The 19,834-nt window shown below is 38.9% G+C and overlaps 1 protein-coding gene and 1 pseudogene across 2 annotated transcripts; both read right to left on the bottom strand.

Moving 5' to 3' along the window:
• Window positions 1–5,787: 5,787 nt before the first annotated feature.
• Window positions 5,788–10,028, bottom strand: LOC130085961 (tripartite motif-containing protein 16-like protein; annotated as a pseudogene).
• A 2,138-nt stretch (window positions 10,029–12,166) lies between these two features.
• On the bottom strand, window positions 12,167–16,532 carry LOC130085946 (tripartite motif-containing protein 16-like protein). 2 transcript variants are annotated; one of them, XM_056252025.1, is made up of 6 exons: window positions 15,803–16,532; window positions 14,455–14,550; window positions 14,136–14,369; window positions 13,476–13,635; window positions 12,994–13,041; window positions 12,167–12,755 (listed from the first exon to the last, which is right to left on the bottom strand). In XM_056252025.1, exons 1-6 carry the CDS (start codon window positions 16,379–16,381, stop codon window positions 12,235–12,237), a joined length of 1,638 nt encoding a protein of 545 aa, XP_056108000.1. In that variant the 5' UTR covers window positions 16,382–16,532; the 3' UTR covers window positions 12,167–12,234. The 2 variants fall into 2 exon arrangements, with proteins under 2 accessions (XP_056108000.1, XP_056108010.1); XM_056252035.1 differs by lacking the exon at window positions 12,994–13,041.
• Window positions 16,533–19,834: the final 3,302 nt, after the last annotated feature.

The raw sequence follows: 19,834 nt of genomic DNA, 5'->3' as shown, positions 1-19,834 counted from the left end.
TATATATATATAATATTTGTAATTTGGACATAGATGTGCCTTATTTAGAATTTTAAACCTACAAGTGTATTTTTATGATAGCAATAATAGGAATATTGTAATGGGGTAAATTAAATGTAGGCTAATATACTGTAGGCCAATTACTAAGCTCAGATTCATACCAGTTAAAATGTATACTGTGCTTTTGTAATTTTTATTTTTAATTTTTGATTTTAACTTCTACTATAAAAAGCTTCTTTTTTTTGGATTGTAATTTTCTAATGTTCTTCTAATAACCATAAAAACTTCAGCTGCCAAACAAAACCAGAGAGAAATGTATTCATAAACCTTTAAAACAATCTAATTAAATCTTTCAGCCAGTAAGAAAAGAAAACCTTTAGGAATATTTATATATATATATACACACAACTTTACATAAACATTTTATGTACAATATAATTGAACACGTTTGTAGGTCTATATTGTCTCATTTATCATTGTAGCCTTGTTTAAGTACATTTCCTGTATACTGTATATTTATTTTTGGACAGATAGTGGTTAATTAAGTAATAAAATAGTAATAAAATAATGGTATGAGAGAGTGTCAGTGTTAATATCATTGTGTTCCTGTCGGTCAGTGTTAGAGGATCTGTGTAATAACTGAGGCTTAGCCTGAAAGTTAGCCTGCCCTGGACCAGGTTAGTTTCCCAGCATAAGTTGCCAGAGTAACTGAGTTGAACTATTTTAAGTTTGCTTTATGAAACAGAATCAACCGACAACAAGTCTGACTAACCAAAATAAGCCTGGCTTGTATTCTAATCTTGTTTTATGGAACAGCCTTCAGGTTTGACAAGCAGAGCAACAGAGTGGTCAAATGAGGTCATAGTGACATCAGACCAGCAGAGGAAGCCAGAGACTGAGGAAAAACAACAAACTGTGTTCAAAACATTCATGAAACATTCTGGAGAGAAGAATCATCACACAGACTCTGTTGATAGTGATATTTCAGCACATATAAACACATAAAATCTCTCTCTTGTGAAGGATTTGTCTGTTATTCTTTTCTTCAAAAGACAAAGTCCTCCTATCTGGCAGCTCTTCAGTTGTGATCCTCTTTAAAGGGTCAGAAACAGCATTGATCAACAACATCAGAGCTCACACTAGCCCTGACTGTACAGTTGTGTAGAAAAATATATATTTTAAAACAATATTTAGGCATTTCAAATTCATATGTAATCAGGGACAGTGTGCAACGTTTTCTGACACCGTTTTTTATTATCTTTTAGTAATGGACCCCCAAATATGATCCCCCTCATGTGAGGGACCCCCATCCTGAAATTTATACACTGAAAATTGTATATTATGTCTTAAAAATAACTTTCTATTAAGTTACATTTATTATATATATTTTCAACTTACTAATGTACTGTTAGATGTATTTTATTTATTTATTTTGTATGTAATTTTATGATTATTTTTATGGATTTTTGTATTATTATTTATGTTTTAATATTTTCAATAGATTAATAACTAATAATAATAATAATAATAGATTTTATTTATAACGCGCTTTTCATTCCAAAGAATCTCAAAGTGCTACATAAAAGAACAACAGTAATAGCTGCAGAATACTAAGAACAATAAAAGCAATAGAACAATCAGCACATAAAAGCCTTTCTAAATAAAAAGGTCTTCAGTTCAGATTTGAAAGTATCCAGGCTCTGTACTTCTCTCAGCTCACTCGGGAGGTGGTTCCAAAGCCGAGGTGCAGCTGAGCAGAAAGCTCGGTCCCCCATAGTGCGAAGTCTTGTGGTCGGGACCTGAAGAAGTCGGTGACCTGATGATCTGAGAGTGCGGGAGGAGGATTTCAAGGTGATGAGTTCTTGTAGATAGGGTGGAGCAAGACCAGTGATACATTTGTGTGTGAATAGCAGAATTTTGAAATCGATCCGGAATGAAACAGGGAGCCAGTGGAGTGAGTGTAAGATGGGAGTTATGTGATCATATTTTCGGACTCTCATGAGGACTCTGGCAGCGCTATTTTGGATGTATTGTAGCTTCTGCATGTTTCTGGCAGAAATCCCAATGAAGAGTCCGTTACAATAATCCAACCTGGTGGAAATAAAAGCATGAACAAGTTTCTCTGCATCTGAAAGAGTTAAAAGAGGACGTAGTTTGGAGATATTTCGAAGATGGTTGAATGAGGTTTTGCAAATATATTTAATGTGTTCATTGAAGGTCAGCTGCGGGTCAAACCTAACCCCTAGGTTTGTAACAGAGGAGGAGAAAGTGATGGCTTGGTCGTCCAGGATGAATTGCGATACGGGCGAGGAGTGGATCTGTTGTGGGGTTCCAACAAGTAGTGCCTCAGTTTTACCGGAATTTAGCTGGAGGAAGTTGCTAACCAACCATACCTTAATCTCCAGAAGACATGTGTTGAGTCGTGACAAGATTGCGGAGGAGCTTGGAGCAGTTTTAATATAAAGTTGCAAATCGTCCGCATAACAGTGGAAGGATAGTCCATGCCTGCTGATGACAGAACCGAGGGGAAGCAGGTATAGAATAAATAGGATAGGGCCGAGAACTGACCCCTGCGGGACACCACACGTAACAGGGAGCAGCCTGGACTCATAATCTCCTAAAATGACTCGTTCAGTCCTGCCAGAGAGGTAGGACTGAAACCACTGCAGTGCTGTTCCCGATAGTCCAACTGCATTGTGGAGGCGGTCCCGAAGGATGGTATGGTCAACCGTGTCGAATGCCGCTGTTAGGTCGAGTAGAATGAGCAGTGATGGTGATCCTGAATCAGCTGCCATGAGAAGGTCATTTGTCACCCTTAGCAAAGCTGTTTCGGTGCTGTGGGCCGAACGAAAGCCTGATTGAAAAACCTCATATAAGTTATTGTGTTCTAGATGGTTGTGAAGCTGAGTGGCGACTTCCTTCTCTAGAACCTTTGACAGAAAAGGGAGGTTGGAGATTGGTCTGTAGTTTCCCAGGACCTCTGGGTCTAGGGTTGGTTTCTTAAGTATCGGACGAATGACAGCAGCTTTAAGGGCAGGAGGGACAACGCCTGTTTTTAGTGAGAGATTAATAAACTCAGTGATGATTGGGCTGACACTGGAAATGAGCGACTTGAGCAAAACAGTCGGGATGGGATCCAGGATGCAGGCGGACGGCTTCATTTTATTGATGATTTCCTCAACATGGCTCTGCTGAACCTCGGCAAAGTAAGGAAAGATCGTCAATCCACCGGACAGGGGGTTGGAGGACGACGGAGACAGTGATGGAGAGCCAGATATTGAAGTGCGGATGTTATTGACTTTGGATCTAAAAAAGTCCATGAAGCTGTTGCATCGCTCCACTGTGGCTTCAGTGGATATAGATGATTTCGGCTTCAGGAGATTGTTTACTGTAGAAAAGAGCTGTTTGGAATTTCCAGTGTTCTTATTGATGAGGTTGGAATAAAATTTTGCGCGTGCACCCTTCAAGGACTTAAGATAAGCCTTTTGATGGTCACGGAATGCAAGATTGTGAACTGTTAGACCAGTCTGTTTACAGCGTCTTTCCAGGGTACGCCCCTCAGTTTTCATTTGCCGCAGCTCCTGCGTGAACCAGGGTGCAGAGCGTTCGAAGTTGACTTCCCGAGTCCTGACAGGGGCATGGCGGTCAAAAACACTGCTCAATGATGTATTGTAGTGATCCACTAGTCCGTCCACTGTTGTAGAGGCTGGGCAGTTTATATTGGACTGAAGGTCTGCAGTGAATGAAGTTGGGTTTATTTGCTTCCAGTTCCGGAATGATATTTGGCGCTTTGGTCTAATGATGGGCAGTGAGAAAGTAAGGGCCATAGAGACCAACTTGTGATCAGACACTCCCAGATCTTTAACCTCCAGGTTGTTTATGGGAGCCGCGTCAGTAATGACAAGATCTAAGGTGTGGCCCTTGGTGTGCGTAGGAGCCTTCACATGTTGTCGGAGACCAAGACAATCAATCAGACTCATGAACTCTGTTGTAAGATGACAGGAGGGTTTGTCAACATGGATATTAAAATCACCAAGAATAACAATCCTGGATGACATGGAACAGAGTGATGTAAGTAGATCATGTATTTCAGGGAGAAATGAGGAGTGTGGTTTGGGGGGACGGTATATGAGAAGCACTGTCATGGAGTATGGAGGTTTACATTTGAAGGCTAAACATTCCATTGAGGCAAGATCAGGCAGTGGCAAGGGAGAGAGTTTCAGTTCATCCCGATAGATTACGGCCAAACCACCCCCACGTCCAGAGCTGCGTGATTTTTCCATATAGACATAACCCTTAGGGCAAGCTTCATTGAGTACTGAGTGGTCGCCTGTTTTGTGCCAAGTTTCCACTAGGCACATGAAGTCTAATCCTCTATCCAGAATATAGTCATGGATAAGCAGGGATTTATTGGTAAGGGATTGTGTGTTAAATAATTCCATAGTAGCAGGAGACAGAGCTGATGGTGAAAGTCTCTGTAAGCTCCGCAGTACACTGTGGTCCACTCCGTGTTTTATATATCTCCCACCACTAGAGGTCGTCAGGAGCGGTGAAGGGTTCCTACATACTCCAAGCGCGGCAGCGCTCTGATGACGCCGTTGTAGCGCGACACGCGCAGCTGAAGACCAGATGGAGGGGATCGTCGATGCACCATGCAGGAGATAAACAAAGTCTTTCCGAGCACTTCTGTGGCAGTACCGGGGTCGGCGCAAAAGTCCAAGCTGTCTTATAGCTGTGATGCAAGGTGGAGCAGTGTCGCAGTTGAGACTCAGCAGTTTAGAAATGGAATATTTCAACATCATGCTGGACGCTGGTGGCGTTAGCACAGTGTTTACACCAAAGAGCGGCAGCAGGTACGTTGCTAAAGCACCCAGTCAAAAAGATTGTTGCGGTACAGAGAGGTAGGAAACTTGCAAGGGGGATAAAAAAAGTCCTATAAAAAAAAAACACTTTCTTAAAATACGCTAAATTAAAATCAGAAATTAAAATCAGAAACGGAGAAGCGGCGAACAGACAGCGCCAGCGTCCTCTCCGTCAACTAACTAATATATGTAATTATTTTAATGACATTTTTATTTATGTTATTGAAATTACTATATTTATTTTAGTCTTATTATTTGTTTATTTTGTGTAACTTTTTTTAAAGTAATTTCCACAGACCCTGTTTTTTATTATTATTTTATAGTCATGGACCCCCAAATATGATCACCCTCATGTGAGGGACCCCCATCCTAATCTTTATACACTGAAAGTTTAATATTATAAGTTACATTTATTATAAATATATTATCTACTTACTAATGTACTGTTATATGTACTTTATTTATTTATTTTTTATGCAATTTGTATTTATGTATATTATTTTATGACATTTTTATTTATGTATTATTTATTTTATTGAAATTTCTATATTTATTTTAGTTGTTTTTTTTTTAACATTTTTTTAAAGACTTTTGCACAGACCCTGTCACTCCCGGTTTGAAAACCTCTGGTCTAACACAATCTTATATCATATAATATATAGAAACTTCAACTATTACACCTGTTCCTAAGATCAACAAACACAAGAGCTTGATGACTAACTACCAATCTCACTAACCTCTCTGGTGTGTGAATGCTTTGAAAGGCTTGATAAAGGTGTGTAATGATACTCAACAATTATTCAATCATTTTCAATTCACTTATTAGTCTAATAAGATAGTAGATGAGGCAATTCTAACATTGTTGCATCTTGTTTACAAAAATCATGTGAAAATGTAAGAGAAAAATAAGAGACTCGAAAACATCTCACTGTTACTGATTTATCATGCGGCTCAAAGTATTATGGGTAAAATCTCTCAGTCTATTCTGAAACATCAACACAGTTGCACTGATCCAGACCAAACATAAAACCCAGGATAGAGCGGCTGAGTGAATGTGGTCTGGACTGTGTGGATGAGGCTCATTGTGTCAGAGACGCTGTAGAAGGACAGAGTTCCTGCACTGTGATCCACACACATTCCTATTCTTCTGCTGATGGACTTTACAGGGAGAACAGTCTCTATGTTATTGTGCCAGAATGAGTATCTGGAGGAAGAGCAGTCCAAACTCCAGGACTGATCATTATATCCAAACACACACTCATAACCCCGTCCCTTCCTGCTGATGCTCTTATATGACACTGATATACACACACAACTCCCAGTCCACTCAATCTCCCAGTAACAGCGTCCACACACACTCTCTCTACACAACACCTGCCACCACTGATCAAATCTGTCTGGATGATCAGGATACGGCTGCTCTGTGTCAGTGTTAGTAATAACTCTGTTACTCTCAGACAGACTGAGGTCTTTATGCACTGTGTTCAGATCCAGAGAGAGCTGATGAGAATCTGATGGAAAGAAACACATCAGAAACAGGAATTATGAATCTCTCTGATATTTTAATGTCTCTGAACTCTTCATGACTCAATGTTCAATGTATCATCAGTGTCTCATTACAGCTGATCAGATATCCTGTGCAAATCATCATTTAATTATTAAACTCTTTCATCATGATTTATTTCTCCTTCTACATGAAGAACATGAACACACTCAGTGAGTTTTTCTGCTTGTTTCTTAGTGACTTACATTGTAGGAAGTCGTTCCTGGTCTTGGGATTCATGTTGGTGAATGTGACTGTGGAAATAAATAGACATGAACAGTGTGAAGAGAAATTACAGATAACATGTATCCATTTCTAAGGCGTTTCTAATCTGATGTTAGATGATGGAGGACTCATTTCTGAGAACAGATTAATCTCCAGATGCCTCATTTATAAAACACTCGTATCAGATTCGATCCTAAATTCCAATTCTACGTCAAATGTGTATATATTACTTCTAAACCATCAAGGGATGTTTGTGTCTGTTCTGTAGAGTTGATGCACTTGCTCACGTTGCACTTGAATTAAAGCTGAACTGTGATTTATAAAGTGGGATTCATTTAGGAAAATTATTTGTGCGTATGGATGTTTTATAAATCAGGAACATTTCAGAAACTGTTGTATGTTCACATTTCGGATCATTCTACGCACGTCTGTATAAACGAGGCGCAGGACTTTACCTCCGTCTGAGATCTTCTTGAGCTCCTCTTTGCAGAAATCCTCCAGTTTGTCTCTCAGCTGACGGACAGATTCTCTCACGCCATCAAAAGAGGAGAACCGAAGGGAACGTCGGGTTCGTCTGTATATTCAGGAGGAGCTGAGAGAGACTGGAAACTCTACAGAAAACAGAAATCAAACCTCATCATCTCCACACTTCAGCCAATAACCTTCACTATATCAGATCTGTGCGGCTCTTGTAGACTTGACTTCTCTTCAGTGACTCGCTTCAATCCAGCTCTTTCACACAATCAGAAACTTTCTTCTCATATTCATTATATGACATTAATTTTACAAACTCCAGTATTTTTCACTTTCACTCCTTGTGAAAAAGAAAGTACACTTTTAAAAAGAATACCGTACTTATAACAGAAATAACATACTTTAACAAATATAAGTGCAGATTGGAAGTAATGTTTTCAGAAACTTAATTCAATGTTATTTGCAATTAAGTGAATGTGGAATAGTTTAATTTTTGTATTAAATGCAAATAGCTGAACTTTAGAGTGTTTTGTTGCTCTGCTTAAGTTGTTCTCATTCTGCTCTCATGAAATGTTTCTCTGTGAGTCTCTTGCTCAAGTCCACTATGATCCAGTTCTCCTCGATCTCTGTTACCTGCAGGAACTGGATGTGATGGTGTGTGTGTGAAAGCTGCTCCAGCTCAGCGTCTCTCCTCCTCAGATCATTGATCTCCTGCTCCAGTCGCTCCAGTCGTCCTTCAGCTCGACTCACTGCAGTCTTTTCCTGATCTCTGATCCGCTGTGTCGCCTCAGAGCGGCTTCTCTCAATGGAGCGGATGATCTCAGTGAAGATCTTCTCACTGTCCTCCACTGCTGTGTGTGCAGAGCGCTGTCACACACACATCACAATCACACAGTGAGTTCAGTGAGTCCAAACTGAGACGTCTCACACTTCTCTTCTTCTCCAGACTCACCTTATGAGACTCCACATCCTCTCTCAGCTGATGAAGATCTTTCTGTCTCTGCTGGATTCTCTGACGGATCTTCATCTGCGTCTCCTTCAGCTGTTTCTGGAGGACACACCAATAACAGGGAATGACACGTAAAACTACTACCACAAAAGAAAGTTAAAGTTACATAAATCTAGAATTGATGGAGTGGTTAAAGATCCAGCATGGTAAGGTTATACTGTAGGATCAAACCACAGATTCATAGTTTCCTGAAATGAGATTATGAATTAATATAAAGCCAGTGTCAGCATTATTTAAAATATGAATTCACCCTAAAGTTTTAATTCTGTCATCATTTACTCGCCCTCATGTCGTTCCAAACCTGTGTGAATTTCTGTCTATTGACACACAACAGAAGATATTTTGAAGAATGCCTCAGCCATAAATATGGTGATGCATCAATAACATCAAACCTCATTGGTTCTTGCATCTCCAAGTCACATGACTAAACATCATGATGTCATCAAACAAATTTGATGTTTTTGATTTCACCATATTTAATTTAGGCTCCGTACATTAGTTGATCAATGATTTGATTTGATTTGTGAATAAGAATTTGGCTCCTAGAACAACTTAGGACTTTGACATATGTTTAAAGATTACTATTTCCTTTAAAGTTTACTGACAAACATTTATGGTAAATGTATTTAAATATATTTGTATTTGCACAGTTGTAATGATGAAGTTGCACTTCAGTAAATTTAAAATGTCAACTTTAAATATGATATTGAACAACACACTACAGTTAAGATTATTATCAATAACTTTACATGAGCTTTAGTATGTCAGCCCACACATCAAAATAAGTGCATTTCTTTAAAGCATGACAAAAGCTCATTAAACTGAAATATTAAATATGATTAAAATGTCATTTAAAGTAAAAAAATAATATAATAGTATAATTTGACATTAATTTGACAAGTTTGTTAAGAATTAATTTGACAAGTTTGTTAAGAAACAATCATGAAAGTGTGCTCTCTTTAAGTGCACTTAGCCTTTTATTTCATGAATATTATATTATCTGCAAGTACAGGTTTAAAAATATAGTTTAAGATCTGAAGTACACTACAGGTGCGCATTCAATACAATTAAACGCAATACTTTTTAAAACCACTGGAGTTGTTTAAATTACTTTTAACTTTGTCTCCTTTTAGAGCTTGAAACTTTTGTACTTTCAATGTTTAGGCTAAAATAGATGAGACCTTCTTCAAAATATCTTCTTCAAACCGGTTAGGAACGGCATGACGGTGAGTAAATAAAGACAGCACTTTCATTTCTGCGTGATCAATCCCTCTCAGCTCATACCTGTTTCTCTGTCCTCTGCGCTGCAGTTGATACAGTGTTGTGGTTTTTATGTTCATACTCTTTACATCGCACACAGATGCATTCTTGATCAGTGATACAGAACATTTCTAGCTCTTTATCATGTTTGCGGCAGATCATGTCCTGCAGTCGTCCAGTGGCATCAATCACTTTGTGTGGTTTACGAGAGTGATATTCCTCATGACGGTCAAAATGAGTTTGACAGTAAGACTCCTGACACACCAGACAGGACTTGACGGCTTTGTGTTTTCTTCCAGTACAGACGTCACACTCCACGTCTCCAGCTCCAGCGTAACAGTCAGCAGGAAGTTTAGTCTTCTTCAGTTTCTCCACCACTTCAGCTAGCATGGTGTTTTTAGCTAAAGCAGGTCTTGGACTGAAGGTCTGTCTGCACTGAGGGCAGCTGTAGACTCTCTTCTCATCCTCCTGATCCCAGCAGCCAGAAATACAGATCTTACAGTAACTGTGTCCGCAGAGGATAGTCACTGGATCCTTCAGGAGATCCAGACACACTGGACATGTGAACTCATCCTGAGAAATTCTGGCTTCTGCCATTTTACTGCATGAATACAGAGAGACACAAACAACAGCTCAGCAACACTTCAGTTTCTGTTTCCCTGAACTGAGGAGTTGAAGTAGTTTCCTGCTTCTGTGTTTGAGTGACGTGTAGAAAACAGGCGTGTCTGTAAAGTGTCTGTGGAGTCATACATTTTTTTTAATTACGAGTTCCGAACACATGAATGACAGGGCAAAGTCATATTTATGAATGAGAAACTAAATTCTAGATGATACACGAGTTGGTAGGGGTGAAAATACTGATCTATGTGTTGTGTTTTCTATATTTGTATAGAGATCAGTGAGCGCTCTGTAGAGAATGATGTTAATCACTCAACTTCCATGATTTGTTTCCATTTATAAATATGTTGTGATACCCTTTATAAATAAGTAATATAATCTCTAAAGTTATGCAGGTTAGGTGGATTGGATGTGCCAAATTATCGTTTGAGTGCTGGGTTGTGTCAGGAAGGGCATCCAGAATAAAACTTGTGTGTGAAGTTGACCCTCATTTTGTCTCATGTATCATTGTAGCCTTGTTTAAGTACATTTCCTGTATACTGTATATTTATTTTTGGACAGATAGTGGTTAATAAAGTAATTAAGTAATAAAATAATGGTATGAGAGAGTGTTAGTGTTAATATCATTGTGTTCCTGTCGGTCAGTGTTAGAGGATCTGTGTAATAACTGAGGCTTAGCCTGAAAGTTAGCCTGCCCTGGACCAGGTTAGTTTCCCAGCATAAGTTGCCAGAGTAACTGAGTTTGAACTATTTTAAGTTTGCTTTATGAAACAGAATCAACCGACAATAAGTCTGACTAACCAAAATAAGCCTGGCTTGTATTCTAATCTTGTTTTATGGAACAGCCCTCAGGTTTGATAAGCAGAGCAACACAGAGTGCAGGAAATGAGGTCATAGTGACATCAGACCAGCAGAGGAAGCCAGAGACTGAGGAAAAACAACAAACTGTGTTCAAAACATTCATGAAACATTCTGGAGAGAAGGATCATCACACAGACTCTGTTGATAGTGATATTTCAGCAGCTGTAAACACATACAATCTCTCTCTTGTGAAGGATTTGTCTGTTATTCTTTTCTTCAAAAGACAAAGTCCTCTTATCTGGCAGCTCTTCAGTTGTGATCCTCTTTAAAGGGTCAGAAACAGCATTGATTAACAACATCAGAGCTCACACTAGCCCTGACTGTACAGTTGTGTAAAAAAATATATATTTTAAAACAATATTTAGGCATTTCAAATTCATATGTTATCAGGGACAGTGTGTAAAGTTGTCTGACAGGTGTTTTATTATCTTTTAGTCATGGACCCCCAAATATGATCCCCCTCATGTGAGGGACCCCCATCCTGAAATTTATACACTGGGAATTTTGGTCCCACTTTATATTAAGTGGCTTTAAGTACTATGTACTTACATTGAAAAATAAGTACATAGTACTTATTGTGTTGATGTTGTATTGTAAAACACTTTTGCTGCTATTGAGGTGTGATATGGGTAAGGTTAGGGACAGGTGTGCTGGTATGGGTCGGTTTAAGGGTGGGTTAAGGTTTAAAGGAAGGGTCAACTCTGTAATTACAAATGTAATTACATAAATTAATTACAGCTGTAATTACATGCTGGTATTTTAAAATATAAGTACAATGTAAAAACATGTATGTACACAATAAGTCCATTGTATCAAATTATTAATTTCAATGTAAGTACATAGTACTTAAAGCCACTTAATATAAAGTGGGACCGAAATTTTATATTATAAGTCTTAAAAATTACTTTCTATTAAGTTACATTTATTATATATATTTTCAACTTACTAATGTGCTGTTAGATGTATTTTTTTATTTTTTATTATTTATGTTTTAATATTCTCGTCACTTGCGAAACACCCCTGTGAAAACCGGTTTGAAAACCTCTGGTCTAACACAATTTTACATCATACTGTTCCTAAGATCAACAAACACAAGAGCTTGATGACTAACTACCAATCTCACTAACCTCTCTGGTGTGTGAATGCTTTGAAAGGCTTGATAAAGGTATGTAATGATACTCAACAATTATTCAATCATTTTCAATTCACATATTAGTCCAATAAGATAGTAGATGATGCAATTCTAACATTGTTGCATCTTGTTTACAAAAATCATGTGAAAATGTAAGAGAAAATAAGAGACTCTGAAACATCTCACTGTTATTGATTTATCATGCGGCTCAAAGTATTATGGGTAAAATCTCTCAGTCTATTCTGAAACATCAACACAGTTTCAATGATGATCCAGAACAAACCCTAAACCCAGGATAGAGCGGCTGAGTGAATGTGGTCTGGACTGTGTGGATGAGGCTCATTGTGTCAGAGACGCTGTAGAAGGACAGAGTTCCTGCACTGTGATCCACACACACTCCTATTCTTCTGCTGATGGACTTTACAGGGAGAACAGTCTCTATGTTATTGTGCCAGAATGAGTATCTGGAGGAAGAGCAGAACAAACTCCAGGACTGATCATTACGTCCAAACATACACTCATTACCCGGTCCCTTCCTGCTGATGCTCTTATATGACACTGATATAAACACACGACTCCCACTCCACTCAATCTCCCAGTAACAGCGTCCACACACACTCTCTCTACACAACACCTGAAGCCACTGATCAAATCTGTCTGGATGATCAGGATACGGCTGCTCAGTGCCAGTGTCAGTAATAACTCTGTTACTCTCAGACAGACTGAGGAGTTTATTCACTGTGTTCAGATCCAGAGAGAGCTGATGGGAATCTGATGGAGAGAAACACATCAGAATCAGGAATTATGAATCTCTCTGATATTTTAATGTTTCTGAACTTTTCATAACTCAATGTTCAGTGTATCATCAGTGTCTCAGTACAGCTGATCAGATATCCTGTGCAAATCATAATTTAATTATTAAACTCTTTCATCATGATTTATTTCTCCTTCTACATGAAGAACATGAACACACTCAGTGAGTTTTTCTGCTTGTTTCTTAGTGACTTACATTGTAGGAAGTCGTTCCTGGTCTTGGGATTCATGTTGGTGAATGTGACTGTGGAAATAAACAGACATGAACAGTGTGAAGAGAAATGACAGATAACATGTATCCATTTCTAAGGCGTTTCTAATCTGATATTATGATATTAGATGATGGAGAACTCATTTCTGAGAACAGATTAATCTCCAGATACCTCATATATAAAACACTCGTATCGGATTCAATCCTAAATTCCAATTCTACGTCACACAAGTATATATTACTTCTAAACCATCAAGGGATGTTTGTGGCTGTTCTGTAGAGTTGATGCACTTGCTCACGTTGCACTTGAATTAAAGATGAACTGTGATTTATAAAGTGGGATTCATTTAGGGAAATTATTTGTGCGTATGGATGTTTTATAAATCAGGAACATTTCAGAAACTGTTGTACGTTCACATTTCGGATCATTCTACACACGTCTGTATAAAGGAGGAGCAGGACTTTACCTCCGTCTGAGATCTTCTTGATCTCCTCTTTGCAGAAATCCTCCAGTTTGTCTCTCAGCTGATGGACAGATTCTCTCACGCCATCAAAAGAGGAGAGAGAACCGAAGGGAACGTCGGGTTCGTCTGTAGATTCAGGAGGAGCTGAGAGAGACTGGAAACTCTACAGAAAACAGAAATCAAAACTCATCATCTCCACACTTCAGCCAATAACCTTCACTATATCAGATCTGTGCGGCTCTTGTAGACTTGATTTCTCTTCAGTGACTCGCTTCAATCCAGCACTTTCACAAAATCAGAAACTTTCTTCTCTTATTCATTATAACATTAATTTTACAAACTCCAGTATTTGTCACTTTCACTCCTTGTGAAAAAGAAAGTACACTTTTAAAAAGAATACCGTACTTATAACAGAAATAATACACTTTAACAAATATAAGTGCAGATTGGAAGTAATGTTTTAAGAAACTTAATTCCATGTTATTTGCAATTAAATGAATGTGGAATAGTTTACTTTTTATATTAAATGCAAATAGCTGAACTTTAGAGTGTTTTTTTGTTGTTGCTCTGCTTAAGTTGGTCTCATTCTGCTCTCATGAAATGTTTCTCTGTGAGTCTCTTGCTCAAGTCCACTATGATCCAGTTCTCCTCGATCTCTGTTACCTGCAGGAACTGGATGTGATGGTGTGTGTGTGAAAGCTGCTCCAGCTCAGCGTCTCTCCTCCTCAGATCATTGATCTCCTGCTCCAGTCGCTCCAGTCGTCCTTCAGCTCGACTCACTGCAGTCTTTTCCTGATCTCTGATCCGCTGTGTCGCCTCAGAGAGGCTTCTCTCAATGGAGCGGATGATCTCAGTGAAGATCTTCTCACTGTCCTCCACTGCTGTGTGTGCAGAGCGCTGTCACACACACATCACAATCACACAGTGAGTTCAGTGAGTCCAAACTGAGACGTCTCACACTTCTCTTCTTCTCCAGACTCACCTTATGAGACTCCACATCCTCTCTCAGCTGATGAAGATCTTTCTGTCTCTGCTGGATTCTCTGACGGATCTTCATCTGCGTCTCCTTCAGCTGTTTCTGGAGGACACACCAATAACAGGGAATGACACGTAAAACTACTACCACAAAAGAAAAACAAAGTACATGAATCCAGAATTGATGGAGTGGTTAAAGATCCAGCATGGTAAGGTTATTCTGTAGGCTCAAACCACAGATTCATAGTTTCCTGCATGAGATTATGAATGAATATGAAGCCAGTGTCAGCATTATTTCAAATATGAATACCTCACTCTAAAGTTTTAATTCTGTCATCATTTACTCGCCCTCATGTCGTTCCAAACCTGTTTAAACTTATGTCTATTGCGGGACACAACAGAAGATATTTTGAAGAATGTCTCAGCCATAAATATGGTGATGCATCAATAACATCAAACCTCATTGGTTCTTGCATCTCCAAGTCACATGACTAAACATCATGATGTCATCAAACAAATTTGATGTTTTTGATTTCACCATATTTAATTTAGGCTCCGTATACATTAGTTGATCAATGATTTGATTTGATTTGTGAATAAAAATTTGGCTCCTAGAACAACTTAGGACTTTGACATATGGTTAAAGATTACTATTTCCTTTAAAGTTTACTGACAAACATTTATGGTAAACGTATTTAAATATATTTGTATTTGCACAGTTGTAATGATGAAGTTGCACTTCAGTAAATTTAAAATGTCAACTTTAAATATGATATTGAACAACACACTACAGTTAAGATTATTATCAATAACTTTACATGAGCTTTAGTATGTCAGCCCACACATCAAAATAAGTGCATTTCTTTAAAGCATGACAAAAGCTCATTAAACTGAAATATTAAATATGATTAAAATGTCATTTAAAGTTAAAAATAATAATATAATAGTATAATTTGACATTAATTTGACAAGTTTGTTAAGAATTAATTTGACAAGTTTGTTAAGAAACAATCATGAAAGTGTGCTCTCTTTAAGTGCACTTAGCCTTTTATTTCATGAATATTATATTATCTGCAAGTACAGGTTTAAAAATATAGTTTAAGATCTGAAGTACACTACAGGTGCGCATTCAATACAATTAAACGCAATACTTTTTAAAACCACTGGAGTTGTTTAAATTACTTTTAACTTTGTCTCCTTTTAGAGCTTGAAACTTTTGTACTTTCAAGGTTTAGGCTAAAATAGATGAGACCTTCTTCAAAATATCTTCTTCAAACCGGTTAGGAACGGCATGACGGTGAGTAAATAAAGACAGCACTTTCATTTCTGTGTGATCAATCCCTCTCAGCTCATACCTGTTTCTCTGTCCTCTGCGCTGCAGTTGATACAGTGTTGTGGTTTTTATGTTCATACTCCTTACATAACACACAAATGCATTCTTGATCAGTGATACAGAACATTTCTAGCTCTTTATCATGTTTGCGGCAGATCATGTCCTGCAGTCGTCCAGTGGCATCAATCACTTTGTGTGGTTTACGAGAGTGAAATTCCTCATGACGGTCAAAATGAGTTTGACAGTAAGACTCCTGACACACCAGACAGGACTTGACGGCTTTGTGTTTTCTTCCAGTACAGACGTCACACTCCACGTCTCCAGCTCCAGCGTAACAGTCAGCAGGAAGTTTAGTCTTCTTCAGTTTCTCCACCACTTCAGCTAGCATGGTGTTTTTAGCTAAAGCAGGTCTTGGACTGAAGGTCTGTCTGCACTGAGGGCAGCTGTAGACTCTCTTCTCATCCTCCTGATCCCAGCAGCCAGAAATACAGATCTTACAGTAACTGTGTCCGCAGGGAATGGCCACTGGATCCTTCAGGAGATCCAGACACACTGGACACACAAACTCATTCTGATCCACTGAAATTCTGGCTTCTGCCATTTTACTGCATGAATACAGAGAGACACAAACACACAACAGCTCAACAACACTTCAGTTTCTGTTTCCCTGAACTGAGGAGTTGAAGTAGTTTCCTGCTTCTGTGTGTGAGTGACGTGTGTAAAACAGGCGTGTCTGTAAAGCAGCTTTAATTCCTCATTCCTGCTCAAAGGAGAGTCACTTTACTGCCGTGTTTATGTGCTCTGCAAGTGGAGCCATACATTTTTTTTAATTACGAGTTCCGAACACATGAATGACAGAGCAAAGTCATATTTATGAATGAGAAACTAAATTCTAGATGATACACGAGTTGGTAGGGGTGAAAATACTGATCTATGTGTTGTGTTTTCTATATTTGTATAGAGATCAGTGAGCGCTCTGTAGAGAATGATGTTAATCACTCAACTTCCATGATTTGTTTCCATTTATAAATATGTTGTGATACCATTTATAAATAAGTAATATAATCTCTAAAGTTATGCAGGTTAGGTGGATTGGATGTGCCAAATTATCGTTTGAGTGCTGGGTTGTGTCAGGAAGGGCATCCAGAATAAGACTTGTGTGTGAAGTTGACCCTGCAAATGAGCAGGAATGACGCTAGGAATACAGTAGATATAGTCATTTGGGTTACAATGTATATCTTTTTTCTACTTCCATATTATGTTTCCTCAAGTATTTTGATTTAGTGAATAAAAGACTATATATTTTTGGAACTCCGGCTGGTCTTCATGCATGCCACCACATCCGACAAAAGGAAGAATCAAGATGATTGTTCTCTCGAGGACCACACAAGGGATTTTTTGGACCTGATATGCCTGACTGCTCCCTCTGTGTGTTCTTCAATACCAACCTCAATGAGCAGTCCAAGGCATACCTGCCCAGTGTATCCCCTTGAGGGACCTTCGCTGAATATGTTGAGTGTGTCAGCCCACGGAACCAGAGCCCACATTCGCCACAGACCCCTTGCTAGAGCGCACTCCCGCCATGTCTGTCCTAAGGTCAGACCCTACCGCCAGGTTCTTCCCAGAATCAGGGCCTGCAGCAAAATCCATCCCTGAGCCAGGGTCGAATCACTGGCTCATTGATTTGTGGCCACAAAGCCAGTTCCCATCCATGTCCCCACCCCTGAACTTTCTCCTCCTCTGCTGGTTCCATCCAGAGTCCTTCCTCCCCTGATGATCCCACCCTGCATCCTATCTCCTTCATGTCAGCCGGTACCATCCTGCTCCCTGATCTCGTCCCCTCTGCTGGTGCCGGCTAGTTCCCTGGTTCTGCCGCCTCCACTGGTGCTGTTCAGCTCCTCGGCTTCAGCTTCTCTGCTGGTTCCATCTAGCTCTCCAACTCAGCCTTGGGCATCCCGATTCCCAGCTTGACCCTGTGTTGCAGATTCCCCGGCTGCACCTCAGGCCTCCATTCCAGTTCAACCCAAAGGTGTTTGATGGGGTTGAGGTCAGGGCTCTGTGAGGACCAGTCAAGTTCTTCCACACCAAACTCATCCAACCATGTCTTTATGGAGCTTGATTTGTGTACTATAGGGCACAGTCATGCTGGAATAGTTTTTGACACACTAGTGCTTTGAAACAGTGTTCCAGATCCAGAGCATTGCTTGAAATGGGGGTGTCATGTGACCTGTGGAAATAAAGCTTCGTTACCTCACTGACACGTCACACCGGGCTCAAATACAAAGCGCATCGATTGTGCTGTTCTATTGCACTATCCATTTAGTAGCAATATTATAATTATATCGGTCATGCCTATGTGTATTTTTTTAGCGTTGTGTATTGTTGTTAAAGTACTACTATTAAAAACAGTGACGTGTGAATGTCTATTGTCTGAATGTAAATTAAAACACCTTGTGGGCTCAACCACTGTTCTGCACACGTGCCACCATTTTTCTAATGACAAATGTGCTTATTAATTTAAATATACAAATAAACCTTACAAGGACAAATGAACAAAACATCTGAATACAGTTGTAGGAATGTTTAATGACCACCAGATGGTGAAGTAGAGCACCGTGTCAAAACCTTCGAAGCAACTATGCAGTTTGTTGTTAAAACCAAAACCTCACTGCCTCTTTCAGCACATCCCAACTAATACTACCACTTACAGTTGACCGTGGAATATTTAACGGATGAAATTTCACAAACTGACTTATTGCAAAGGTGGCATCGTATCACAGTACGCTTGAATTCACTGAGCTCTTCAGAACGACCGTTTCACAAATGTTTGAAAATGCAGGTGCTTGATTTTATACACCTGTGACAATGGTTCAGATTAAAACACCTTCATTCAATAAGAGGTGCGTCCCAAACCTTTTGTCCATATTGTGTATAGCCCTGAGTTCCCATTTGAGTTTGTCTGTTCTCATTTACATTTAGTGTGGTTTGCTTCTTGCGATATACTGAGTATTCTGTTCATTTGATAAAAGACTGTTTAGTGTAAATTCATTCGTCTTTGTCTGTGCCTGCAACCACCCCTCAGTGACATGAACTCCTCTGTAGCCCTCTCAATGTAACGTAAACACCGATATTGTACACTTAACTAGCAAGACATTCATCTTTAATATTAGTTCCTAGATGTAGAGAATGTTTCACTTGTCATATATTTGTAGGTTGTTCAGATTTCTCTGCTTCAGCACACTAATATTTAATTGATATACAGCTCACTCTCACCATTATCAAAATTGTGTTAAATGCTTGAAACATTAACACATGATTAACTGGACAGTCCACAATAAAATTAAAATTGTCCTCGTTTATTAACTCTCGTCTGGTTCCCAACCTGGATTTTATTCTGTTGAACACAAGAGAACGTTAAGGGGTCATTCACACAGAACGCGTTTTGCCCTGATAAATGTGAGACGCGAGCAGTGGAATTAAAAAAAAAGATCTTGGTAAACATAAAAAACGCTTATTTTAACTTTAGTGTCATGTTTTTAGAACAGGGCCTCATGCCTGAAACATGGCAAAATACGTGAGGTGGTCGAACACGTTTGTCAAGCACATTTACTTAGAAAAAACATGGAAAAAGAGAAATACCTTTAAAGATAACTGGGATTTTCAATGTGCAGTGATCACCAATTGTAAAAAAAAAAAAAAAAAAAAAAACAACTATTGTATTTTATATTATATTGATTACAATACACAGTACAGTATAACATGTTTATTTAACCACAAGAAACAGCCATCACATCCCTTTGCCAGGGCAGCTCAGTTTCCTGAGAGACAGACCAGCCCAGGACTGAACGTGTGTGTAGCTAAACGACAAATGGACGATCGAGTCAGTGACGGGGTGGTGTGTTTGCAGGCTCAGAGCCTGTCAGAGTTCAGTCAGAGTTCCCCATCCAGTCTCTTGTGGACCAAGTGGTCATTTTAAAGGCATTATTTGTTTTCTTCAAATTCCTTTCATTTTTGTTATATATATAAAAAAACAATCAAAACAATGACTTGACAG

The sequence above is a fragment of the Rhinichthys klamathensis genome, unplaced genomic scaffold (assembly GCF_029890125.1).
Source record: "Rhinichthys klamathensis goyatoka isolate OS25496 unplaced genomic scaffold, OSU_Roscu_1.1 h1tg000004l_1, whole genome shotgun sequence".
NCBI classification, from domain to species: domain Eukaryota; kingdom Metazoa; phylum Chordata; class Actinopteri; order Cypriniformes; family Leuciscidae; genus Rhinichthys; species Rhinichthys klamathensis.
The sequence above is the reverse complement of the archived record's forward strand: the minus strand, read 5'-3'. Positions and strand labels throughout refer to the sequence as shown.